This window comes from Manis javanica, chromosome 1 (genome assembly GCF_040802235.1).
Source record: "Manis javanica isolate MJ-LG chromosome 1, MJ_LKY, whole genome shotgun sequence".
Classification (NCBI taxonomy): Eukaryota; Metazoa; Chordata; class Mammalia; order Pholidota; family Manidae; genus Manis; species Manis javanica.
Genome location: NC_133156.1, coordinates 88,217,074 through 88,243,956, shown reverse-complemented (window position 1 = coordinate 88,243,956; position 26,883 = coordinate 88,217,074). Strand labels below are relative to the sequence as shown.

At 38.8% G+C, this 26,883-nt stretch overlaps 1 protein-coding gene across 3 annotated transcripts in view; it reads left to right on the top strand.

Annotated features, from left to right (window-relative positions):
* The first annotated feature begins 2,601 nt into the window (after nt 1–2,601).
* The window catches only part of RASGRF2 (Ras protein specific guanine nucleotide releasing factor 2), a 214,684-nt gene continuing 190,402 nt past the window's right edge, over nt 2,602–26,883 (top strand). For 2 of the 3 annotated variants that reach the window (XM_036999810.2, XM_036999829.2), the window contains exon 1: nt 2,602–2,892. In XM_036999810.2, coding sequence (XP_036855705.2) covers nt 2,605–2,892 — 288 coding nt within the window. In that variant the 5' untranslated portion in view covers nt 2,602–2,604. The remainder of the gene's footprint in view (nt 2,893–26,883) is intronic. The other variant, XM_036999818.2, reaches the window with a different exon arrangement.

Below are 26,883 nucleotides of genomic sequence, written 5' to 3'. Positions count from 1 at the left end.
TGAGGCTTAGAACCTCATCCCCCTTGTTTTGAGAGAAATCTTTTGCATACGTGGATGTTTTATTGCCCTTGTCTAGCTCAGATTAGCACATAGTCTACAGGCACACACCTGATCATCTACATTTGCTCTCTTACAACACTAAACTATGTTTTCTACCTTTATCTTGCATCTACCTACCACTTCAGCATTTTATTAAAAATAATAATAGTAATAATAATAATGGAGAATGTGGGATTCACATATAAATCAAGTATAAAAATCAAACAAATATTCATATTTGACCTGATTGTTTATAGTTCATAATGCATGATCAAAACTGAAAGTTTCTGTGATGACTGCCCTTGTACTGTTCACCATGTAAGAACTTACTCACTATGTAAGAATTTGTTCACCATATAAGAACTTGTTCCCTATGCTTCAGAAGATTGGAGACTGGCGAGAATTAGTCTTGGGGTGGATTAATGATTGTGCATTGAGCATTGAGTCCCCTCTGCAGAATTTTATTGTTGTTAACAACCATTTGATCAATAAATATGAGAGATGCCCTCTCATCAACAACAAAAAAAGAATATGCAAAGAGAAATGATGACAGTTCTCACACTGTAATTTCAAATAGCAATTTCCCTATTATATAGTTTTTAATAGTGAAAGATTCTTTCTTTTTGTCAAGGTAAAAATGGAAGAAACACTCAGCTGCTCAGTGAGGCAAAGTTAAAGCATTCTGCAAAAACACCACTTTTGGAACAGGCAGAACCCCTGGGCTACCAATTTATGAACACACAACTAGGGGTACAAGACAGCTGTCTTGTCAGTGATTCATGCCCAGAGAAGGATTTTATTATTTAAACAAGCTTTAACAATAAATGCTTTATGGCAAACCATTTTGTACGACAAGGGACTGAGGGGAATGAAAAGAGTACATAGCTGAATCAAACACGGCCCTCCCTGAGGCTTTCACTAGCTTTCTTCTGAAGCTGCTGGGCACATCATTTCTTTTCCACTTCTATTTTATAAGTAGGGGTCTTGGTTTTCTGGCCATACCTGCAAGATTTGTTAATCAAATGAATTCCAGTCCTGTCATTGTTATCTATTGAACCTATGCCAGCATGGCCTCGCCAGGGGCTGCAAGTCTCCCTTGTTTGGATATTTTTTCCTGGTTGAAAACTCTGTGCTTAAAATTTAGTTTCCTTTATCTTCATCCTGAGAAAGCACAGTCACTGAGAGGGAACGAACAGCATCTGAAGCCTTTCTGGGACCCATGGGGTGCACTAATTAACCTTCACCTCGAGTTGAAAACAACTGTGCAAGTTCATGCTGGAAAAGTCAAGGTTGCCAGTTATGCAAAACCACCCTGTGACTTCACCCACTACTGCCTTGGAAACGCATTCATGAATGACTGAGTTAATGGTTGTGGCAGGTGTAAGTATGTGTGAGTGTGCTTGTGAAATTGTAAGGATTTGCATGAATGTGTATTTGTGAGTGCTTGCTTGCATGTATGTATTTGTGTGTATTTTTGAGTGAACATGTGTATTTGTGTATACATGTGTGTGTTTGTGTATGAATCCGTGAGTTAAGTGTGTTGTGTAAGGGTGTGTATTTGTGTATAGTTTGAGTGTAAATGCATGTCTATGGTGTGTGTGTGTTTGGGTGAATGTGTGTGTATGGTTTGTGAATGCGAATGTGTGCATTTGGGTGTGTGTTGTTGTGTTGTGTATTTGTATATGGTTTTGTATAGGACTGCACACTCTTCGTATATATGTGAATGCATAATTTCCTGTGTCTAAGTTGCTGTGTGCAAATGTTACTGTGTGTATGAGTGTGAGTTGTTTGTGTATTTGTGTGTATGTGTATTCTTGTTTGTATGAGAGTGAGCGTTGTGTGTAATCGTGCAGATGTGCGCATCTGAGTGTTGTGACCGCGCGCTCGTGTGAGTGGGCATTTGTGTGTACAGAGTATACATGTATATTTCTGTATGTGTGCGAGTGCGCGTGTGAGCAGCTCTGCGCTGCCGCCGCGCGCCTCCACTGACCCGCGACCCGCCCCAGCCCCGCGCGGGAGCCCAGGCGGCGGCCGGCGGGGCGGGAGAGCGCAGGCAGCGCGCTCCGAAGGACGAGCGGGCTGCGCTGCAGTCACCGCCGCCGCGCCGACTTTGCCCTTTAAATCGGTCTGCAAGCCGATTACAGCTGATCTCCCACGTGACGTTTTACCTTCTGTCTCCCGGAGCGAGTTGCTCGAGGACAGTCCTCTTTCAACTGCCGCGCATCGTGCCTCCCCAGCCAGCCTCGGGGGCTCCGGCTCCCGCAACTTCGTGCCAGGCAGCGGCCGGTGCCGGCGCCCTCACGGGGCCACTCTGCACGCGGGCGTCGGGGCTCGGGGGACTTTGCTTGGCCAGGAGGGCGGCGGTCGCGGCCGGGAACGTGCCCTGGCCACAGCCGGGCGCCCTTCGGACCCACGCGACGCCGTGCTGCGGAGGCCGGCGGGGTGCCCTGTGCTCTGCGTCGGGAAAGGGGGCGCCCTTCGCCAACCGAGACCGGAGCGGGCGCGCCCTGGGGGAGCCAGCCGGCAGATGGCCGTGGTGGAGGGCTGAGCGCCCGCGCCCTCACCATGCAGAAGAGCGTGCGCTACAACGAGGGGCACGCCCTGTATCTGGCCTGCCTCGCCCGCAAGGAGGGCACTAAGCGCGGCCTCCTGAGCAAGAAGACAGCCGAGGCGAGCCGCTGGCACGAGAAATGGTTCGCTCTCTACCAGAATGTGCTCTTCTACTTCGAGGGCGAGCAGAGCGGTCGCCCGGCGGGCATGTACCTCCTGGAGGGCTGCAGCTGCGAGCGGGCGCCCGCGCCGCCCAGGGCCGGTGCCGGGCCAGGCGGCTCCCGGGATGCCCTGGACAAGCAGGTACCACGCGTCCTCTTGTTGTCCCCGTGCCTCCGGCCACGGCACTCCCTAGCTCTTCAAACCTCAGAGATCTAGGGCTCCACTGAAACAGGGACCACACTACAAGAGCCGAGGTTCCCTGCGGCGTCAGTGGCAGGACAGCTCCATGCGCCTCCCCATCTCCAACTCCCTCTCTCCCCCACCTCCACGTAATCACTTGGAATAGAACTCGGCTTTGTTTCTTTCGCGACCCTGAAAGCGTTTGGGTCTTTTCACCTTCGTTGCTAACCATCCGTTGCTTCCCTAGACCTTGTTTGGAAGGATTTAGTGTGGTGACGTGTGTTGACACCTGTTGGATTTAGATTGGCGAGACGAAACTAACTTTTTTGGAAAAGTTTGGTTTCTCCCTTAGCCCGCTGGTGCGTGTAGGTTTCTGTGCCTGCAGATGTTTGATCGCTGGTTTTGCAGGGAGCAAGCGGGGCTCCCAGGACTCACGGGCACTTTCTGTTGTCCATTCGATCTGTCTTTGTGGTTTATGTCCGTTTACCTTGCTAACATTTGACCTGCTGGGTCAAATTATGAGGTAAATGTGTATCCATATCCCTCAGGATTAATATTTGGTAGCCACATTCCTGGTATGTTTAGACGTGTGGTCATTTTTAAAGAACTCTTCTGTGTACTTTCAAATGAATGCTTTGAAAATGAATGTGACCTTTTTATTCTGGATTGTAGTTTTATTTCTTTTGCTATGTACGCACGCAGGGAGGAAAAAACCCTCTAGATTTAGTAACTTCCACCCCCCATTCCTGCAAATGTGAAATTTGTGTTTTTTTTCAATCACCATTTGCTATTAAAGTTAAAGCAGACTAATTTTATATTCCCAAATGTTCTCACTTCCCTTCTAGATCTCCACCTTGAAAAAAAGGCTGATTGTCTTTGCTGTTGCAAAAAAATATTTTACAGCTGAATTTTCCTCACAAATCAGACCAAACAGCTTCTACTGCAGACCACGAGGGCGGCTGTGGGAGGCGCTAGCGGTGGAAGGATGAATAAGATGCCTATATAACACCTTAGGGCTTATAAAATAATGTGTAAAATTAAGAAGAGTTAAAAGTAGATCAACCAGAAGTTTAATTTTTTTAACCCCCACTTTGGTGTCACTAGAAATCATTAACAGACTTAACTGTTTAAACTTGCTACAATACTTATAAAGCTGAAATTTAAAAAACATCTTCTTTGGTTTTTGAGGGTCTTGAGGGCCATTTGAAAGACTGACTTCCAATTTTGTAGATACATATACTAGAAATATAAGTTTAAATTTCAAATCATGCATTTTAGAATTTATATTGAGATCAGGAGAAGGGTTTTGAGGAAACAGAGATTTTCCTCAGGATCTTTTTTTTTTTTTAGAGGTATGTGTTCCAAGGCATCACAGGAGCCAAAACTAGTAGTTTTTTAAAAATGTATTCTGTCTAAAATAAAATAGGATACTTTAAATTACTCTGAATACATATCATTGACTTACTTCCAGAGTATTTTTTTCTCTTTGTATTTATACTTATATTAGAATAACCACGTTCTCTTTTTTTTTGATCTGGTGGGTGAAGAGTTGTTACCTGTTGCAACTTATATAGCTGACTAACATTCTAGAAAGAGAATATTTTTCTGCTTGGAAAATATCTGGACTCTTCATCTTCAGGACACTTTCTTTATCCCACTTAACATGAAATGTAGCCTCCAAATAATTTGACTTTTGTGCTGCTTTCTAATGGAAGTCCTAAACTGGTCATTTTAGAAAAACAATTTTCTGTTTGTCATGCAAGTTATGAGTATTATTTCCCCATCATTTTATATATCTGTAAGAGGAGGTTAGAAATTAGAATCTTTGAAGTATGTAGAGTAACTGAGATGTAAAGAACAAGCATCCCAAAATGGATTACGAGTTGAATTGGGAGATCTGTCAAGTTTTGTCTTCTGTTAGGTGTGTTTCTGTGACTAGCAGATTGATACTTTTCTCTAACACTGCCTGTCTGGGTGTGTCTGAAGAATTAAGAAACTGGGAGGATAGGAAATAAGAAGAAACATTCTACCTTAAATCTACAGTTTATGCATTTGATTCCCTTTCAGTTAATTTGTGTTGCTAATGTGCTCCCATCATCTCAATCCCCTACACATGGTGGACCTGTGGAACTGGTGGAACTGGCAAGGTTGGGGGTGGATGTGAGGCACTGATCAGGGACCATCTCAAGATCTGCTTCTCCAAGAATGCTTCTAAAGCTTTCCATAGCAATATCTCCATCAGTCCCTGTAAATATAGTTGAAGGTTAGGGCTTGACATAGGACTTAGGGAGGCAGAGTGGGTTTCATCCAGCACGTTTTAGTGTGACTTTTTAAGGCAAATCTCTTAATGTTTCTTCTTTTTTTTCTGTTAATGAAGTATTTCTTAATATGTAAAAATTAGAAGTTTGGTTAAGATGATTTCCAGTGTAAGCTTTTTGCTGTGTAGAGGGTGTGAAAGACAGTTTCACAAGATTTAAAGATTACCAGCCTGTAATAAATACTACATTAGAGAAGCTAAGGATAAACAGGTGACTGATGTGGACATTCTGATAAATCAGTTAGGTCAACAGATGTGCAAATCTATAGTAACATCCTTACCTGAGATAGAGACAGTCCCATCATACTCATTGGATGGTGACATATTGTAATGTTGTTGACAGTTACTATAGTTAATGTAATTTTTCTATAAAATGACTCTAATCATTCTGGCCAGTTTAATTTCTATTTCTTCAAATAATTCTAATTAGTTATGTTTTTAGATAAGTTATAAGAAAAAAACACTCATTGGTTTAGTTCTTCTAAATAATTCAACCTAAGTTGGTTGACAAAAGAAAAAAATAAAGTTTTTTTTAACCCCTTTGTCTTAAACTGTTTCCAGTTAAGAAGAAAAAAAGGCAATTTTCACTTTACAATGTGCCTAGGTTGGAGGCTTTTTGCATTGCTCCATTTTTTCAATAGTGTCCAAGATTTCACTTTGGTCAGTCCTTGGAGATTGTACTGCTTTCTTACTAACCTTCCATAGTGCTACATAGGGATAGTTATGGTGATATAATTAAAATGAGTTAGTTAAACAAAATTTAGGTGGTGTTCCTTTTCTCCAAATGTGTATGGTGGCACTTCTAAAAAGACTCTTTTTGTGGAAAATGAACAACTTACTTCTTTCCGAATGAAGTTGTTTCAGGGTGAAGAGAATTTGCATTTAATAAGTACCTTCTATGTGCCAGGCTTGGTATTATCCTCCATGATCTCGTCTTCACTTGAATCCCCTTTCAGCTCTTGGAGATTGGTAGTACTTTTTCATTTTTACATATGACCACACTGAGGCTGAAAGAGCTCTAGGGAGATGATCAAAGTCAAACTCCAGGTATGAAGGCTGAATGATCATAATGAGTGTCTTACTAAGGAGACTATTTAAATCCACTGAGCTTCAAGAAATTTCACATCTGGGTGGGATGGGGATGGGGTGGTAGTATATGAATCACTGTTTTGTTTATTTCTACTTCCCTTTAAAAATTATTTAAAGGATGGTTGCCATCCTTGAGAAATACAATGGCAGACCATTACATTTTCAGGGAAAAATGGGATTGATGTTTAAACAAATAATTTTACATGGCATTCATTTACCTCAGGAAGGGTCTTTAAAAATATTTGCACTTAGGGTGCAGGTACACCTCCCAGTTAGTCTGGTTTATTCCTAAGTGGCTGTGTCTGTCTGACTGGCTAGCAGGAGAGACATCCAGGAACAAAACTATCTTTATTCTTATTGTCCTAGAAATGTTAAGTGTTCTGTTCAGCCTGATTTCAGTTGTTTGAGGGCAAAACGTCTTCTTAATTTTGGAAGTTTGAAGTAGTAGGTACTTGTCATATTTGTGTTGAATTAAAAATGCTGATTTAATTTTAAAGGGATTAAACTTTATGTGATTTCCCCATCACCTTATTATTAGTCAGTCATTTTAGTCTTCCTATTTTGACCACAAGCAGAAGATTTTAATCATTTTATAAAATTAGGCAGAGCTGCCCTCAAGTCCTATTTTGTGTAGGATGAGGAGTGTGGATGGTGGATTTTCATTCTAGTTCATGTTGTTTAACTGATGTGTAATAACCAACTCATTATTTGTTTTTAGTCTTTGTCTCCTGAACACAAATAAAGGAAAAATAGAATAAAAATATTTGCTAAATCTTATAAGAGGTTTTAAAATATAATTTAGGGAAGAGAATGATTACTTGAACTTTGTAATCTTTCTTTCCTTAAATTTAAGTGATGAAAAATAATTTGTTTTAACGAACTTAGTTACTTTAAATTTTGGCTACATCAAACCTAACTATATGATTGTACCCATCAAAAATTCAACATAAAAGGATCCATCATTGATGTGACAGATATACATAAAATTCATTTTTATTGTGACAAGTATTTTTTGTAGATTTAATAATTGAGAGCTACATGCAGTCTTAAATGGTGGAAAATATTTGTATTGTGATAGCACAATTTTTTCCTTCTTTTGGGAATTAAGAAATAGAGATATTTTCCTTTCATTGAGTGATGATAAATCCTAAAGCATGTGTGATAACCAAATGTTTCTGGGTTTAGCGAGCAAATGTTAAACGATTGTTGATATTGCTGTTTGTTTATTGCAGATTTTTTTAGGCTGATTTTGTCCATATTTTTCAATAAATAGTCATACTACAGTCAACATAATTTTAATTTTGTAGAATAGAGAAACTGACTCTTTAAGATTATTTTCTAATGAAATAAGCCAGATGGACAAACAGTACAGATTTACTCAGGGCTTATATCCTGATTTTCACAATTTTAAAGTAGCTTTGTGCTTTTATGCCTGTTCATTTGTCCTATAAGAAAGGGGTGTGTGTGTATATGTGTGTGTGTTCATTGAGTTTGTTATCGTCTATCATTAAGTAGTAAACATTGTTATACAGTTATATATATGTTAGAATTTACAGATTTTTATTTGTATCATTAACATTTTAAGATGTGAGTTGTAAATCCAATCTGTCTACAATTTGAGGAACTTTATTCTTCAGGACTATGGATGTGTAATGCTTCTATCCAATTAATCACAGTATAAATTCCTCTCTGAAATTAATTCCAGACTGTATATAGTAAAATCTTAGTAAATATTTAAATCAAACTATAAATGATATTTGTTAGATATCCATGTAGCACTATGGTAAATTTTGGTTGTTGTATAATATATGGCCACTATTCTAAGAATTAACCATTATTCCAAAATTACTCATACTATTTCAACTGATATAATTTTCAAATATTAGATGTTTGGGGAATTATTAAATACATGATTTTGGTTCCACCAAGGTTATTTTAGCATTTTTTTCAAGGAATTAAAATATGATTGTGCATATATGTAGGGGGAAACAAATAGCAGGTGTTTCTTTTTCTTTTCATTTTTGTTTGAGAAAACAGTGATGATAGTGAGTGAAACAAAGTTGCACAAAGCATGTCTTGTCACAGTTTTCTGTTTTACTGGCATTTGAAAAACTTGTGATTCTATGAAAAATAAAGATTCAAATCATTTTTCCTAAAACTCCTCACAGTGAATGCAAAATGCCCCGAACATACTTTTAGGGAGAAGACAGAGAATAAAAAAGAAGTTTGAGTTGGTATGTGTTTATTTAAGTAATATTTCTTTTCTTTTTGAACTGTAGAGGAGTAAGAGAGTTGGGGAGGCTTATATAAGCATAATTTACAAGCATCAGCATTGAATGAGGTAATGAAAGCTACAGTTCTCATAAGAGTTGAGAAGATACAAATGACATTAAAAAAAAGCTATGCTTAAAAATAAAATTTATTGATCTTAGTGCTTTATTTTTTCAACTGAAGACCACAATTTCTCTTATTAGTTTTTCCTGTGCTTACCAGTGTGTCACTGCTGAGACCTGTGATGATGGAAACAGCAGGGATCTGAGGGACTCTGGTGACTTTGCATCCTTTTCAGGTTCCTGAAATGTTTTATTTTCTCATTGTCTGATTTAATGTAGGCAATACCTGATTCATTTCCTGAACTTTATTTATGAGCCCATGCCATTTGTGTGACTAATGTAAACAGTGGCGTTAGTGTTGTCCAATGGAGGGGCGATTGGAAAGCTATATAATCTTGAGCAATATCTCTTTCTAAGCCTAGACTCCCTGTGCCCCCTGTAGGATAGGGATCGTGACAGTTCGCATCCATCATCGGGTTGCTGTTAGGCTCCTAGGCAAGAGCCCTTGCCGAACTCCTGACACAGGGCCTGGCACAGGAAGAGTCAGCACATTTTGCAGTTGGTGTTTGTTACTCCCCGTTCTAACATAATTTTTCTTTGAATTTCTTCTTTTTGTTTTCATTACTAGGGTCATTTAGGAAGTTTTTTCCTTCTTTCCTCTTTAAAAATACTTTTAATTAAAAGCAAATCCCGGACATCATATTATTTCACTTGTAAGTAAGGAAGATTTTCCTTTTTGGCATGGCCCTTGTTTGGCGCTGAAGATTGTACTAGATGTAACTCTGAAAAGAAAGATCTTGGAAAGAGTTTGTAATGTGTTTCTGTTTTAATGTGTGTTATAATGGCCATCTTTTTGTTTTTTCGATATCGTTATACAGGGAAAAACCTTAACACAGTAGCTGTGAAGACATAAAGGTGGTAGAATTAGCTTTTACGTAACTTCCAACATGTTGAATCCTAAAGAAAATTAATTTAAAATCAGTTGTTTAACCATGATCCTGGTGTAAAGGTGTTTTTATTTTTTGACCTCACTCTAGGGGGACTTAAATGATCAGTAATTCTCTTTTTTGAGGAATCTTCTTTTCTTTATTGAAGTTAATTTACCAAAATCTTGAGTCTTGTTTAGAGTTAAGAATGAGTGCTTCCTCTGCCTCTGCTATTAAGGTTTCTTCTCTCTCAGTATTTTGCATAGTTTTGCAAAGGTCAGGACATTACTCATAAACCAATGTTTTCTCCGTCTTTCAAGATCAATTCTGAGATTAACAGCTAGTCGATGTTATTTTAAGACAATTACTAAGGTTTCATTAATCAAGTGTGTAGTTTGCTTTTTTAGTGTTGCTAAACTTTTCTATGTTAGTTGGTTTCTGCCATATGTGATTTGATTTAACCCCTTTTGGTTGTAAGGAAGAGGTGTGAACTACGTTCTTTTGAATAGTGGTCACCTCTGTATGGAGCAGGGGGACAGTGGGAATATTGTAAGGCAATATAAGGGGGAGTCTTGATCTAGTACCTTCATGGCCACCTGGCTGTTACTCTCTGGACACTGGCACTGTGACCTGTTTTGCATTGTGTTTATGCTTTCCTGGTTCCTGACTGCTTCTGTTTTCTCACAGCTTCTCCTTCCCCTAACTTCAGGCTGTCGTGCCCCTCACAGTGCTGACTCAACATGTTGTGGCTTCGTTCTCCCTGCTTTTTTCTGCTTCAGTTCTCACTGCAGCATCTGTTACTCCCTCAGTACATCTAGCTCATATTCTTGTGATAGAGAATCTGATTGGCTCAGGTCACACTTGGGGGCTAGACAAAAACACTGCCAGTCCATGGATTGGTTGCTTAACAGTGGGGGCTGTGGGTGAGGGAGTTTCATGGAAATTTTGGTGGGTGAGCTAGATATTATTATTGACATGTCTAGTGTATTCATCAAGCTAGTTAATACTTTTTTCACCAAACTAGTATTTATTCATTATAAGCCATGTTCCCTTCCTTCAGTAGCAGTTTTGTACCCTCACTTTATCAATAAGATATTTCCAATAATATAGTTCCTGTCCTCTGGCCCTGATTGCCCTCCTGTATTGCTTAAGGTTCATGTTCATAATTTTTCTATATTTTTAATATTTTAATATTAAAAATTTTAATATTTAAATATTAAGTATTTAATATTTAAAATATATAGAAATAATATTTTAATATTAAAAATGGATTTGAACATTGTATATACAGAAAAGTACACAAATCATAATTGTGTCACTTTCACAAAGTGAATGCATTTTTGTTAGCAGCTCCCAGATCAAGCAACTGACATGATCAGCCTTCCAAAAACTAACCTCATGTCTTTTCCTCTTCACTGCTGCTAATCATGGGTAGCCACCACCCTTACTTCTAATGTTAAGGATCGATTTTGCCTGTTTTTGAACTTCACCATACACTCATGTGGTTAATTTCTTGTCATTTCTTTGTAGTTTTCTGCTGGATGAATGTAGAGATCTTTCTTGACATACGATGGGGTTATGGCCTAATAAATCATTGTAAGTTGAAAGTATCTTTAAATCGAAAATTCATTTAGTGCACCTAACCTACTAAAAATCATAATTTAGTCTAGCCTTCCTTAAATGTACCTAAGCTTCCCTTAAGGTGTCTTATGTTAGCCTACAGTTAGGCAAAAATCATTTAACCAAAGGCTTTTTTATAATAAAATGTTGATGATTTCATGTAATTTATTGACTACTGTACTGAAAATGAAAAAACAGCAGTTGTAAGTGTATCAGTTGTTTACCTTCTTGATTGTGTGGCTGACTAGCCTGGCTTGACAAGAGAATATCAGCAACCTGGAAAAGGATCAAAATCCAAAATCTGAAGTATGGTTTTTACTGAATGTGCATCATTTCTGCACGTTTGTAAAGTTGAAAAAAATTCTAAGTCACAACATTGTAAATGGGGGCCTTCTGTACAGTAATTTCTATATTTACAGTTGTGGACATTTGGATTCTTCTAACATGAAACTATTACAAATAATACAGCTCTGAAAATGCTTCTGCAAGTCTTTTGGCTGCATATACATGTATGCATTTTTGTTGGGTATATACCTAGGAATGAAATTGTTCAGGACATATATTTATTCATCTTCAATAATTACTGCTAAACAGTTTTTCAAAATAGTTTTATCAATTTATGTTCCCACAGGCAATGTTTAAGAATTCTAGTTGCTCTACATCCTGTCAACACTTGATATCATCAATTTTTTTAGTTTTGAGCATCCTAATGTACAAGTAATAATAGTACCTCCTTTTGTTTTTCATATTCATTTCTCTGGTAATGAAGTTGAGCAACTTTTCAACTATTTATTGACCATTTAATTGTTTTCTGTTTTAAAGTGTTGATGTTCAATCTTTTGCCAATTTTTTATTGAACTGTCCTACTGATCTGTAGGAATTTTAAAATATTAAGTATGAATTGCCATTTTTGTACCTCAAAAATGATTGAATGTCAGAATTTCATATTGCTCATCCTTATATATATGAAGACACGAGTCCTTTGTCACTTATATGTATTGCAAATCTTTTCTACTCTGGCTTGCCTTTCTGCTCTTAAAGGTGTCTTTTGATGAAGAGAAGTTAAAAAATTTAATGTAGTGTATATGCTACCAATCTTTTTCTTTTTGGCATTTGTCTGCCCTTGAAATGAATGGGGATGGCAACTAGGTGCTTTGTGTGGAAGGTGCAGAAACTGGGACTCTCTCTTGCTGCTCTGTGGTAAAAGTAATCAAGTGGATCACAAAAGATGCAGCAGTAAGTAAAACAGAATGTACTTGCAGCAGTTTTCGACTGCCATACCAGGGTGTTTTCCCTTTGGAGAGAGGCTCCAGAGGCAGTTCTTAAAGACAAAAAAATCATAATGTTCTTCCCTCCTTCATCCCTTCTGGGTCTGAGGTGTTCCCTCCCCAGGGAATTGGGTTGTTTTCTTCCTCCAGAAATGCATACATGTGTATTCACTGAAAGACTGTACAAGAATTTTCATAGCAGTATTAATACTAAATCTGGGTGACCCATTCCAGTAGGTCTAACTTCACTTTGTTTTTAATCATTCCCTACTTGTAAAGGTCAGATGAAAGAGGAACAAGGGCACTTTTATAAAACTTAACCAGAGTTAAGCTTCAATCCTTGATGTCTTCTTTCACCCATGCTGCCATGTGCAGGGTGTCTCAACCAGGCCATTCTGATGTGCTGTTAGGGAGAGGAAAAAAATGCATTATTCCCAGCAATGGTCAAGAATCCTCAATTTTCAAAACATATCTATATAATGTTCTATACCTACCCCCTTTTGTCCTGATCATTACCCAGGAAGTGGCCAAGAAGCGATAATCCTCTTCTTTGAATACCTGCCTTCGGGGATGAAACTGCCTTACTAAAGTGTATGGACAAGGATGGGGTGAGGGAGAGAGAGGTGGACAACCAGGGCATTCTTGAGTACACAGGTTAGTTTCAAGAGCCACAATGGTGTGGCTGGAACCAGTAGCCTGAAACAGTATCAACAGTGGTGAGGCAGGATTGAAAAGTCCTGAAAGGGGTTTGAAGGTCTGATGTAGCCAATCTGCCAGGAGTGAGAGGGGATAACACTCCTCCTGACGTGGACTTTCACATTGTGAGACAAATGGGTCAACTTCTGGCAGACTGGACAGCTGTACCATTGGCAACAGCCCCAGATCAGTCCTGTCCCCTCACTAGAGCAACTACATCTGCTTTTGCTTCTGCATAGCTGACACCAAGGGTTAATGGCCACAGCATCCCAGTGGATATCACTGAGTTTCAGCTTAGCCAAACCATCTGCGAACCAGGCCCAGACATTTAGGGAATCTCTGCAAATCATTGAATTAATCATTTTGCTTCCAGGTTGCAGAGCAGATAAAGTTTCCTGCAGAGGGATACTCGCTACTTCAATAAAGCTAAGATGCTCCTGAGGCTAGACCAGTTAGATTCTTGAATATACCTTTTCCATTTGACAAGCAAAGTTTTGGCCCTTACTTCCTAGTTAGTTCTTGAGTCTGAGTTGGTTCATTCTAAAATGGGAATATCAGGTTGTAAGGCTTCTATGATCAGTTTTGGCAAGGGCTCAGCAGTAAGCTATGCCTGCATGCCTTGTAATTTTGCTTGAATGCTGGACATTGTTTCAGAAAAATAAAAGATAATTTTGAGTCTCTGCATGATATTATTTTCCTTCAGAGAGGATTTACTTTTGCTTTCTTGCAGTCATTAGTGTGTAGTTACATTACATTAATACATTCTGAGAATGAGCTGGTGAAAACTAGGTTTCAGGCTTTGTGAGAACCTCTCTATTTCCAGTTTGCCCTAATTTCTACAGTTTATCCTTTCCAAGGTCTTATCTGGAATTCTGGTTATTTATACAACCCCCTCCTCCTTGGACTCCCCTCAGCCCTAAGGGACTGCCAAAAACTCAGTGTTTTTGGTTTCCAGACTCTTAGCTGCTGCTTTCTGTTTGGCGTCCTACCCTCTTGGCACTGTACCTCATAGAAACTGATAAATTCCTTGAGAGGAATAACTTGAAAGACTGTCAGACTCACTAGTTTACTTCCCTTCTCTAAGTTTTCTTTACTCCTTAGGTCCTGGCTCTCTTGTTAGCTCACTGATGCTTTCAGATGGACTATTTTTTTGTGTTGTGTCCAGCTTTTCTAATTGTTCTGAGTGTGTGTGTTTTGTGTTGTTGGTGGTGGCCATTACCACCAAAAGCTACTTGGCCATTACCATTCAGCAATCAGTTTTAATAGTGATTCTAAAAATGAGTGAAACTCCTTTCAAAACAGTGGAAAAATTTTATTTTATTTTTTTTCCTGGAAATTGATTTGTTAATTACTTCTACTTCAGAAAGGGTAAACTACTAAGAAGGCAAATCACAACCTACCCTTGTTTTATCAATTTAATTCTGAACATCTTCAAGTGTGGTGTTTTTGAACAAAATGAAAAATATCATTTTGTAGCCATAAGATTTTTTTTTTACAGATTTTTACCTTATCCTACAATTGAATGGTAGGGTGTATATCTTGAGGGTACTGAGGTGTTAATTCCCATTTTATTTCTTATACAGTGGGTTTAGTTTAAACTTCTAAATGTTTTCTCATATCTGATGTCTATGTATCAATCCATTTATCTATGTCCATCTGCCTATCTATCTAGCTAAGTCGATTGGCATTTTATTTAAAGCAATCATCTTTCATTAGGCATATATCAGCCCTTTCTTAGAAGTAAAACAAAATAAAATGAGACTATTTCATTTAGGATACTAACTTATTAGTGTTTTGTATTATACTATTGTGGAGCTACCATTCATTGAGTGCTGATTTCGGGTCAAAGAGTCAAGCTCTTTACATGTATTATCTCATTTAATTGTCACACCATCCTGAGATGACAGTATCCTCTATTCTGCAGGTAAGGATGCTGAGGCTTCGAGTAGTTTGGTAAATTGCTCAGGGCAAATCTTTGCTAAGTGTCAAACTTGGCTAATAGAACCTACTTTAGTAACTTAGTATCTTATGGGTTTGGCCCTTAGCTAGGACGCTAGAAATATATTACTAGAAGAGAACATTTTTTGTTTTCAGTCTCATTCTTCTTCATCTCGGTACATTTGCAGTTTGAGTAGAAAACTTCTCAGTCTGAGGTGGCCACATCCATAAAGACCACAAGGCAAATTATTGTGTCCAGCCTAGATTCATGAAAATATGCCACCAAAGCAAAGCTGTGGGGGCCCTATTTACCTAATGGAAATAGTAGATCCAGTTTATATGACCTCTGTAATTTCTATGTGCCTGGCCCTGTGCTGAGGCCTGAGAACGGGGACATGGTGTAGATGGGGGTGTTGGAGAACAGGTCAGTCTGTGTTCAAAGCACCCTAGTCATTGTTCTGTGCCTCTGACTTCCAGGGCGGGTTTCTTTCCTGGTGTCTGCCCAGCACCATAAGGGGCCCAGCCCTGAGGATACAGAAGACACAGCCCTCCCTGCCCTTTCAGACCTTGCCTATGCTATGGCTCCTGACTCTGAGAAGATTTCTTAAATTTTGGTATGAGTCCACACCCTTGATTTATGCTACCACTTTTTGGTCACTAGGTCTAACTAGGTTGTAGTCTCCCCTGACCCAGAACAGCACATACTGTTGTCTGAAACACTGGACAGTTGAGAATGATACTTGAAACCTGTGTCATCAGTGTAAATGTAACAAATTAGAAAGGGCATTTATGTACACAGTCTTTCTGTTCTGGCCCAAAGTATCTTCTTGTATTTGTTTTGCTGGCAAGTTTCACCTGGTGTCTCTGGAATTTGCAGTCAGATGGTTAACAGTAGCATCCTGTGATTGTAGTGCCTTAGCTGTAATTTCCTCCTGTGAATGTTATAAAAGTTCATTTCAGCATGCCAGTTTGAGCTGAGACCATCCTCCTTCCTGCTCCCCTGCCATGTCTTTATCTTCTAATGCTGAAGATGCAATAGCATTCCATTGAGCTGAGTGGTACAGAATGCACACTATACTGGGGCAAAGTTCAAGTTCTAGATCCACCTTTAACAAGCTGTGTAAAGCTTAGTCATTTCCTCATTAGGAAAATGAGCATGATAATTTCTACATCAGAAAGAAAGTGGGGATATTAAATTAATTTAGCTCTGGAGACTAAAATGCTTAAAGAATGTTATTTTTAAGTTCTTCACAATTACATGTTTTCATTTAAGTGAGGGCGATTTAAACAGGAAATCAGTCGAAAGTTTGATTACTACAGATTGTGTATTCTGTTCATTTTATGGTTATTTTTGAGAATCTTGAACTCTGCCTAGCTTGTAGGCATTTTTATGAGTCCAAGGTTTTTGTGAGTTCAAGAGACATTATTAAATTTTAAATTCATTCTCAAATAGGAGTCATATTTATTGTGTAATATTTGAAAATCACAGAGAACTATAAAATAATAAAATCAAAATCTCCTGAAATACTACCCTTTAGGGAATTGAATTGTTGGAACATTTCCTTCAACAGTTTTTTTCTATGTATGCATATAATAAATAGACATTTTTAAAGGTGAGTACATTTGAGATCATATTATATGTAGCATTTTGGATATTGATATTTTTATTGAACAATATATTGTGCGCATTTGTTTGCTGATAAAATTTTTCTAAAAACATTGTTTTTAATGACTATATAGCATTCTTTTTGATCATACAGATATCAAATAAATATTTTCTACTGTTGGATATTTAGATAATTTTGATACTGTAAGCTATTGTAAGTAATGCTGCGGTGAACATCAGGATGACATTGGTGAATAAGCTGTCAGGGTAGGTAGAGCCACATGCAAACAAATGAACAAGCAAAACGTTCATTTTAACCCCCATGACAAGGGTATTTTCCCCTACCTCTCCACCTTAATGAAAAACCACTCTCTCTAATAAACATCCATTTTGCATATCAAGGTAGTTTTGTAACTGGTTGAAAACCCAACCTACAACATAAATTTCTAGAATGAAAATATGATATCATCTGTGAATAAAATGCAGGAGTAAATATGGCCAAATGTGGTAATCTAATTTCTGGAAACATAACTAGACTATGAATGCTTTGTGGTGGAATTTACTCTCCCTAGGGTGATATTTTTTATGATTAGTTAGAATGCTGGGGACCATGATCAATGAACTCCATTCATTGGCACAAAGTAGAAATGTCTAAAATTTCCATATTCCACTGATTCTAAGTATACTTGGATTATAAAGTTTTACATTTTCTGAAATTAGCATGTGTTTTCAATCAATGTGCACATATGATTAATGTGGTAATTGTTTTCCTGTAAACTTTTAATAACTTACGTTGCATTTTACAATCCTATCATAGAAACAAAGGGTAGCTTCCAGAATAAGATACTTGACATTTATTTGTGTTTTCAAAGCTCTTTGCTGTGTCTGCATATTCACAAGAGCATAGGAGTATAAGGGTGTCTATATTGCATCATATACTATGGGCCTTTGTCCTTTTGATAATTAAAAGATAGGGAATATCATGACATATGCTTACTCTAAAAGTCTGCTTGGAAAGATGGCAGATGTCAATAGCAGGGTTTATTTTTCTTGGTTGCTTTTTATTTCTTCCTTCAGTCCATTTGGGCTACAAGGTCCTGGGTTACTAAAATTCAAGATGCTGCTTCTTCATACAACTATAACATTACCTACATTTTTGGCAGTGGGTTTTCATATTCTTCCTTTATAGTTACAGAATGGCAAATTTGAGTTTTTGGTAATTTTAGCCCATCTTTAAATTTGATTGTATTACATTTGTGTTTTAAAAAGACCAAAACAAAACCAACCCTCCTGGGTTAGGATACTCATTCTTTCCTAACTTTAATGTTGTTAACAGCTGCCTTGCGTCCTTGGGCTTATTGTTACCCTTTTTACAGGGGCATCACATCCCTAGAGCCCCACCAGACCTCCATCATGGCTGTCCCTGTGGCTTTTAATAATGAGAATAGTTTTGATCACAGACAGAACTCCTGAAAGAATACCACTGAACTTCTTATGTCCTTCTATTTTAAAACTTATACCCTGCTGTGAATTTCAACAAATAGGCTTTCTAGTTTTGATGTGATAGTAAAACAAAACATTTTATTTGAAAATTACTTTGTAGTTTTGGAAGTCAGGTTTGTCACTTTGAGTAAGGGAGGAAGTGGCTTGTCACCTGGCTGCCTTGTTGGCCAGCAAAGTGGAATGCTTCCTTCTGGAGAGTCCGTTCACTGCATCCCCTGAGAGCATAGTTCCTGAGTTTCCTGGGTTTGCTGCTCATGATATCACAGAAAAATTCAGGCGAGCATTTTCTAGATACTTTGTAGTCTCTTTTGCACATTTGTCTTAAAGTCACTTAACAGTTTTGGAGCTGTGTCTTTAGATATGGATCGTGATACTGTAGTCTCAATATGCTAACACTAGTTACTAAGGCACTGTTAGGAAGTGAAAGCCTTCCATTTTGGATTTTCCTAAGACTAGTTATTGTTAATACTGTTTGGCTTCTCATTGCTTAATTGATACCCCAGCATGGGTTCCAAAATTTCCAGAACAATTTTGATTTCAAATATTCCATCTCTACAGTCCCATAAGAACATTTGGGTTTTCAGGCCATTAAGTCTTGATTTGCTTTGGAAATATGGCACCTGTACCTTCTGATAGCTTTGAAAATATTACAAAATGCTGGTTAGACTCTTAAATGGCATTCTCAGAAGTCTGTGTGGTACAACTGAGATGGAAAAAGACTTTATACAAGGGTTGTTGTTAGTTACTGCTGAGGCTTGTGAATGTACATGTGTGTGTGTGTGTGTGTGTATGTGTGTGTGTGTGTGTGTGTGTTGTGCTGCTGTACTAACTAATCTTTTTAGGAGGTATCCCAAATAGTTCCTTTCTTACATTAAAAAGTATCTAGTTTCAATGCAAAAAGCACAGTGTGTTATATTGTGGAAATGATGAAGTGTGTTATAAAGGGAAATAGAAGTTTGACCATGAATTCATTAACCAGCAGGGGAGCACTACAGTGATGTGGCTCAGACCCTGAAATAATAAATCAGGATGAGGATTAACGTGGCTTTTCTGAGCACAAAGATTTGAATGTATGTCCTCACCTATGGTGTCTTTTAGGAAGCCTGGAGGTGCTTACAAACCAGGTCTCCCTTCATCAGAGCCAGGGCACTTCATTCCTTCATTTATTCACTAAGCAGGTTTTGAGCATTTGCTGCAAAGCACTGGACTGAGGCCAACGAAAGAAGTTGCAGGTCTAGTCTTCGCAGTCCAGAAAGTGTCTAACTAGGGAGGAGATGAGGTTATGTGTTTGAGGGAGTTCTCTGATGGTGTCTGAGGCTTAGTAATGTCTGTACATATTCAGGGTATGAGGAAGACTTTTCTGGCTTTGAGGTCAGGAAGGATTACAGGATCATAGGAGGTCCTTGGCCCTTGACAGAGGAACCAAGTCTAACTGGCAGGAAGAAGGAAGAGTTAGGCTCATTTTGGCTTAAGATGGGGACATTTAGGCTCAAATTAGAGGTAACATTTGGGCAAGATAGGAAAGGTGATCAGGACAAACCACGTTCACTGGCTTGTGAGTCGCGGAGAGCCTTGGAGGAACACAGCGCAGAGAGGGCAGAGGCAGAGGTGAGTTGAAAGGATGATGTGGCATAGTTTGGGGGGAAAATGGAATGCAGTAAGATGGCAGCCTGAGAAGGGACCTAGGAACTTGGTTCTATTACTAATTAAGGTTTATTGTAAGAATATTTTCCTGATATCCAACAGGTCTTTACAAAATTAGCCTAAAGCAGTGCCTCTCAAAGTGAGCCACATGTTATGAGCAATATCCACCTGTGTGCCTTGGTACTTGTACTTGGTAAAATGGGTTACTTGTTAAAATGGATTCACACCAAAAAAGTTGGGGGAAAAGCTGAATTAACCAAAACAGGATTTTTCATAACCATGACAGTATTTTTCAGAAACTTTACTATGCAAATGTTTTTGCTAATCTTCCCTTACTTGATAGTCTATTCTAGAAACAAGGTGGGCTGGCACAGTGAGCTGCAAACCAGAGCTGCAGCACCCCTTCACTCCTAATCGCGCTCGGACCTGTTTTCATCACCACCGACTCATTGGGGTGGCCACTGTGGCAAATGCAGGGCACTAAATGGTGGAATATCTGTTTAGGGATCTCAGTAGCTGAGTACCCTCTGTTCTAGCTGTCTTCCCAAGTTGTGTTGACCTGAGCTGCAGGGAGGAGACAGGGACCTACTGTGATCCAGGATACAGTGATGGCAGCAGCCTTGCCCACCCCTGGGCCAGTTGCTCTTTGCTCTGAGAATGCCTCCAGCTGAGGGCACATTGGTGCAAAGCTGATTAGCACTCTGAATGGGCCACTAGGCAAAGGGTGCTATTTAAGTACCTACACAATATCCTCAGTTTTGTCTCTTGGTCTGCAAAGCCTAGAATATTTACTCTTTTGCCCTTTACAGAAGAAGTTTACTGACCTCTGCTCTAGTCCTGCACTGCCCATTATGGTAGCCACCAGCCATATGTGTCTTTTGAATACTTAGAATGTTGCTACTCTAGATTGAGATGTGCTGTGTTTACGTGCTGGAATTTGAAGACTTGACATCAAAATAAGAACACAAAATATTTCAATAATTTTTTATAGTTGATTAGTTATTTTGGAAACACTGGGTAAATAAATGTATTATTAATATTAATTTAATCTATTTCTCTTTACTTTTTTCCATATAGCTGCTAGCAAATTAAAAATTACATGTGTGGCTTGTATTTGTGGTGCACATTATATCTCTATTGTACAGTGCTGACTATAGTATAGCACCCAAATTTATTGCCTACAGAAGAGTTTCTTCAAGGAACCTCTTGAATAAAGCTAGATGGTTTTTCCTGGGACACAGTTTAGCAAACATGACAGAGTCTTAAACATATTCTTGTTTGGGGATTTTTGTTTTGTTGACAGCTAAGCTATAGTTTAATAGATGTAAACTCCTACCTTTAAATAAAGTTAAGTGCTTTCCACTGTGTTTTTCAAATACAGATATATTTATTATTTTGTTTTATTTCAAATCAGGTGTTCCTTTATTATTCTTGGCATTATGTGTGTTTTTAAAAATTTGTGAATGATATATTTCTTATGATGTAAAAATTATGACCTTATAATATCTACTCTGATTCAACAACTCCACTTCTAGGATTCTTTCCTAAGGAAACAATTGAATGAGGTACAAAGATGTGCTTGTAAGTATGTTCATTATAGCATTACCTTTAAGAATCAAAGATTGGAAAAAAACCTCGATGCCCAATTATAAGGACTATAAAAATTGATTACTTAAATTATGAAATATCTACCTAATTATATTGTGCCAATATAAATGATGTCAATGAATTATTAGAGAGTACTTATAGACACTCAGTATTTTAAAGAGAAATATATGAATTTATACTTCAAACTTCTGAAAGAAAATAGACTTTAACTTTTCCTACTGATTCTCTGAGGGATTTGGAGTTACTTTAATTTTCTTTATGCCTATTTATACGGTCTAATTTTCTGCAATAGACTTGCATGTCTTATATAGTTAATTAAAATAATTACTTAACCACTTAGAAAGTAATGTATGAAATAGTTCCTTGGAAACAAGAAAAGTATAATATTCTAAGAGAACTCATTTATGTAACATGGGAATTCATAAAAATAGATTTTTGTTGTCATGTAATGAGGGACATTAGATAAAAAACATTTTCCCCTGTATTAGTCACATATTGCAAACAAATTGGTCTGATAATAAGATAAGTAGTTATTGGTAGGGAGCAAAGCGGTTTGTCCTACCTAAAAGGTAAAGTTCTTGTGAGATCTACCTTCTGAGATCTACCCTGGGTTTTCCACCCAACTACAATTGTGGTGGCCTGTGATTTTTCAACTAAAATAATTTCCTGAAATTTTTTAAATGCTTTATGGCTAGTTATTTTTAAGTGACCAAGTACAGGAAGGATGTGGAGGGGGTGGAGTACCATGGGAACTCCTGCCAATTAATGGAAAAATTGTTTGAAAGTGGACTAAGGTCACAAAAAGGAGTCTGAAGAGGTTGCTATGTAGAAAGCAAAGGTTATTTTGTCAGGAAAAAGCAGTGTGTGCTTGACCCCCAATGGGTCTTTGGATATTTTTTGGCATTTTGTTTATTTCCACAGTGAAAATCAATGCTAAGAATCAGTTTAACAGGTGAAACTTGACAAGGTAAGAAAATGACTTTCAGCGTAGTATATAGCAGGGTCCCAGCTGCAAGAAAGCTCTACAAAGGATATTTACCTTTACCATCCATAATATTAAACAAAACTCAATAGAATCCATTCTGATATCATTCTATTCTGATATTATATATTTTAAATGATTTCTTTTTGTTTAGCTTCAGGTAAATTCATGGGACGTGACACTGGCAATAAGTATATCATTAAAAAACTGATGATGGTTCCTCTAGATTGTGAAGGCAATAATGGAGTCAAGTGCTTCTACCTTCTCCTTCCCAACCAGGCAGTTTGTAATTCTCCTCTGTGCACTTACCACCTCAGACACACCTCTTACAGCACTGGGATCACTGGTGCTGTGTATCTATCTGTCCTCTACTAAATCCTGAGATCCTTGACCACTGGAACTCTGTCTTCCTTGCTTTTGTATCCCTATGTACCAGTACAGGGGGTAGTTAGTGCCTAGTAGATGTTTACTGAAAGAAGGGAAGTAGGAGAGAAGTATTCTGGATGGCAAAATTATCAATTAGTCCCTGTACTCAAAAGGCAGTAGTCTGAATTGCTCCCCAATGGATGCTTTTATGACACAAGAAAACCAACAATCTCTATCTTGGGCACTTAAGGTACCTTTTACAGGGAGAAATCTATTAGTGTTTGTTCAAGTCCATTTTATATTGCCATTACCACTTGAATTCAGGCCCTCATCTTACCTCAGCTGAACTTCTAGGGGACCTCCATGCCTTCTTATTCGATCCTCCACAAGGCCATCACGCCTGTCTCTTGAAATTAGTATGGTCAGATTACTCTCCTGCTTAATGTCTGTTAGTAACTCCTGTAACTGCTAGATAATCCTGCCCTCTTCACAGGGTACTGAAGCCCTCTGTGGTCTGGCCCAGTTACTCCCCCTCTGTATCTGGGGTCCTGTTATGCCATACAGAGGTACTCATCATTCTTTAATGGGCCACACCCTTCCTGCCATCCCATCCAGGACTTATCAGCTCTCTGATTTACAGTGACCTTATGTAATTGCCTTTTCTTGACTTCTACCTCAACACCTGCTAGCTCAGTTATGATGCTCAAGAAGTGGAAGTTTCCATTTACTGAGGGCTTGTCTAGACTCAGTTCCACTGGATTCAAGAGTTCTTGGAGGCAGGAACTGAAGCTTACCCTGGCCTGAACACCCAGTTGGGCAGGGGATCTCTGAATAAAAAATATTGGTTGAGTGTAGATCTTTCCATTGTCTTTTAAAATAAACAGGCAAGTATCTTAAGTCATTTGAATTCAACATTCATTTTATTTCGGCCTTACTTAAAGACAATTTTTGGAAATGAGTAATTGGTGAGTGATTATTTAGTGTCATTACTTGTTTACTCTGCCAGTTTGTTTTTGAGCAAATCATTGTGCCCTCGTGGGAGGCAGACCAGGGAGGGAACACAGGGAAGTAGTTTCCATTTAATTCTCAGAAGGTTGCCCCAGAACAAGGAGATGAAAGAAGAATAAGGCCAGAATAGTGGTAAGTGTAAAATGTCGATTCTTGCTTAAAGGAAAACCGCTGTGAAAGAGCTGATCGCAGTTTCATATGCCTTGAAATACTTCATGACATACATTCTGTTCTCCAGCTTCCGCCTCCATCTCTCGTTCGCCTCCGTGTGAAATTCCCTCCTCCCATGACCGCAAATGCAGGCAGTATTTCCTTGGAAAGCTACATGAGGGATCACCTCCACACTTCTTGTTAAACCTGTTGTCTTTCCTGTCAGTTCATTCACTCTACATCATCCTCTCTACTCTGAGGTAGCTTGAAATAAATGTATTTCATGTATATATTTTTATCTTTTTAATTAGTCTGCAAAGTCTCTGTAGCCAAGGTCATATTTTTCTTTTAAATTACCTGGAGTTCTTAATACCGTTCTATGAAGGTTGATACTGAATGTTAGAGTCTTACTGAATTTAGTCGTTTTTAAGTGATTAAAAATCTTAGTTGATATATGTATATATATCCTCCAGGCCTTGATGGATACTGTTTCTACTTATTTGACAACAATTGAGAGAGAAACACACTATCTGCTTTCAGGTACTGACTTTGCTAGATATTAACAGTCTAACCTTTCTGTGCTTCAGTGTTTCATTTCTTTATGAAGCTAAAAGTAACATTTACCTCATAGGGTTGATGTAGCAATAGCAATGTTGAGAGAAGGCATTGGTCTGGCACATAGTAAGTGCTTGATAAATATTAACCAATATGTATGTAGTTTGTACATACATGGGAAAATACAACATAAAATCTGTGTAGTTTGTGCATATGTAATTTACCCTTAGTGATTGTAAAACTGACATTAAATTGCAAACATTAAAAAATTCAGGTGACATTAATTGTGAATTAAGAAGTTGACCATTATTACTGTTATGTTTTAAAATAAAGAACTCCCTTGTGTGTTGATACTCAAAATCAGAAGAGTCTGCTGTGTAAAGTCTAGCCTAAAGATACTGGATGTTGAGAGAATCGAACAAAAACATACTTATGGAAATGTTTTTCATGATTTTGCCCATTTTTGTGCAGCCATTTTTACTTTAGACATTCTATTGTAGTGAGAACTCCTTAAAGACTCCTCTGTGTGAAATTCTGTGTTGGAGCAAAGTTTATCATTGGAATAACTAATAATATTGTTGCAATTTGGAGCTGTTATTGTAGAGTGGTGAAAAAAAAAATGTTTTCATAAAGTGCACCATTGTGTTACCAAGTGAGAACTGGAGGGTGGAGATGGACCAGGAGCAGAGAGCAGCTGCCTTGTTCCTCTCACATGCTGAAATAGACAGTTTCAGTTTTGAAGAATGGGCTTTATTATATTCTTGCATTTTGAAATGTATACCATTACTGCCAACATAATAGAGTGTAGTTATACTGTAGTTAATCATGCCACTAGGCAATTTATAAAACTCAATATAGTCATTTTATGGTAAAATACAATTACAGTAATAGTCGTAATGAGATGAGAGGGATGGATAAGTCCTCTGGGAGCTGCTGCCTCACTTCAGAATACTATTCTTTGTCCAGAGTGTTTATTGGACTTTTGAGATTCCTATGTTTGTACCCTCCCCTGCCCCCCATCTCTTTTCCCCCACCCTACGTTAGAGGCTGCTAGGCTGGGCAGGGCAAATGGCTTTGTATATAAATGTCGCACACATGTTTATGCTGGGGGATGAGTTGGAGCTGTGGCCCCTGTAGAAAGGAGGCTTTTTTTAGTACATGGGTGCCTTCCACTTGCTAACCCTGCGTTCCATCACCCAAAGGACAGGCCTTTTATTAGTTTTATTGTCAGAGGAGTTTTTCTGCCCAGCTGGAACCCCATTTTATAAAGGGCACAAAGCATTTTCTAGTAGTGACTTGATTTCCAGTGCCTATAGAAAGTAGGTGATCTGCCTCAAGCCCAGTTTCACAGCCAACTTAGAGTAATTCTTGAGCCCTGAGAATTCTCCTGACCTCTCCTGTAGTCTTAATGCCCATGGAAGGAGAGGGGAGGGACTTCCAGCCAGAAGCGGTCAGGACCCGCACTGCTGGGCCGAAGGAACTCTAAGGTTGGGGCTATCTGCTGGGGGCATTTCCCCTTCTCTAGCTGGCTTGCCGTAGGAGTTCTGCATAGCAGTGACCTGGTTTATTGAGCAGGGCTGCTGGTCAGGCGAAAGCCTGGAGGGGCTGGCTTAGGGCTTTGGCAGGGATGTTGCTCTGTTCCCCAGTCCTGTGCTTGTCCTGTAGCCAGTCACAGGGACTGCACTTGTCGGGGGGGGGGGGGGGTGGGGGGTGAGTTTCCCCTGCCCCAGGCCAAGCTCTAAGCTCTCAGGCACCCTGGGTCCCTTTGGCTGTTGGCCCTTCCTACTTGTTGTCTAGGTTTTTCCTTTCTATGGGTTGATTTGCTGGCTGGCCAGTATGCCCCTGGCTATGGAGGTTTCTCACCTCCGTTTTGTGGCAATTCCTTGGAATGAATCTAGAAAGAGCAGAGGTCAAATTGTCATCATACATTAGAAAGGCTGACTTAGTGCATGAAGTTTCCCCTGGGGTGAGCTGCATAAGCTCAGTGATGGTGACTTTGTGGGCTGTAGGAACTTGTAAATCAGACTAGAGCAGGAAAGTTCATCTCAGGAAATGTCAAAGCCTTATTTTCTCTTCACTGTAGATTTCTGAGACCCCTTGTTTTTATCAGCACCTCCTAATTTATACATTCACTGACAGAATCTGAACTTCAGGGACCTCAGAGCAAGGCCCCTCAAACCTTACAAGCTACAAGTTACCCTGGGTCTTTTAAAATGCACAGTGATTAGTGCACTGTGGGCAAGGTTGGAAAGTCTGCATTTCTAACAAGCTTAGGAAGTCTTATCAGCTTCCTTTCACTCACTGGGACCTTTTGACCTTTTCGCAGTTCTGTCTCAAAGTGGT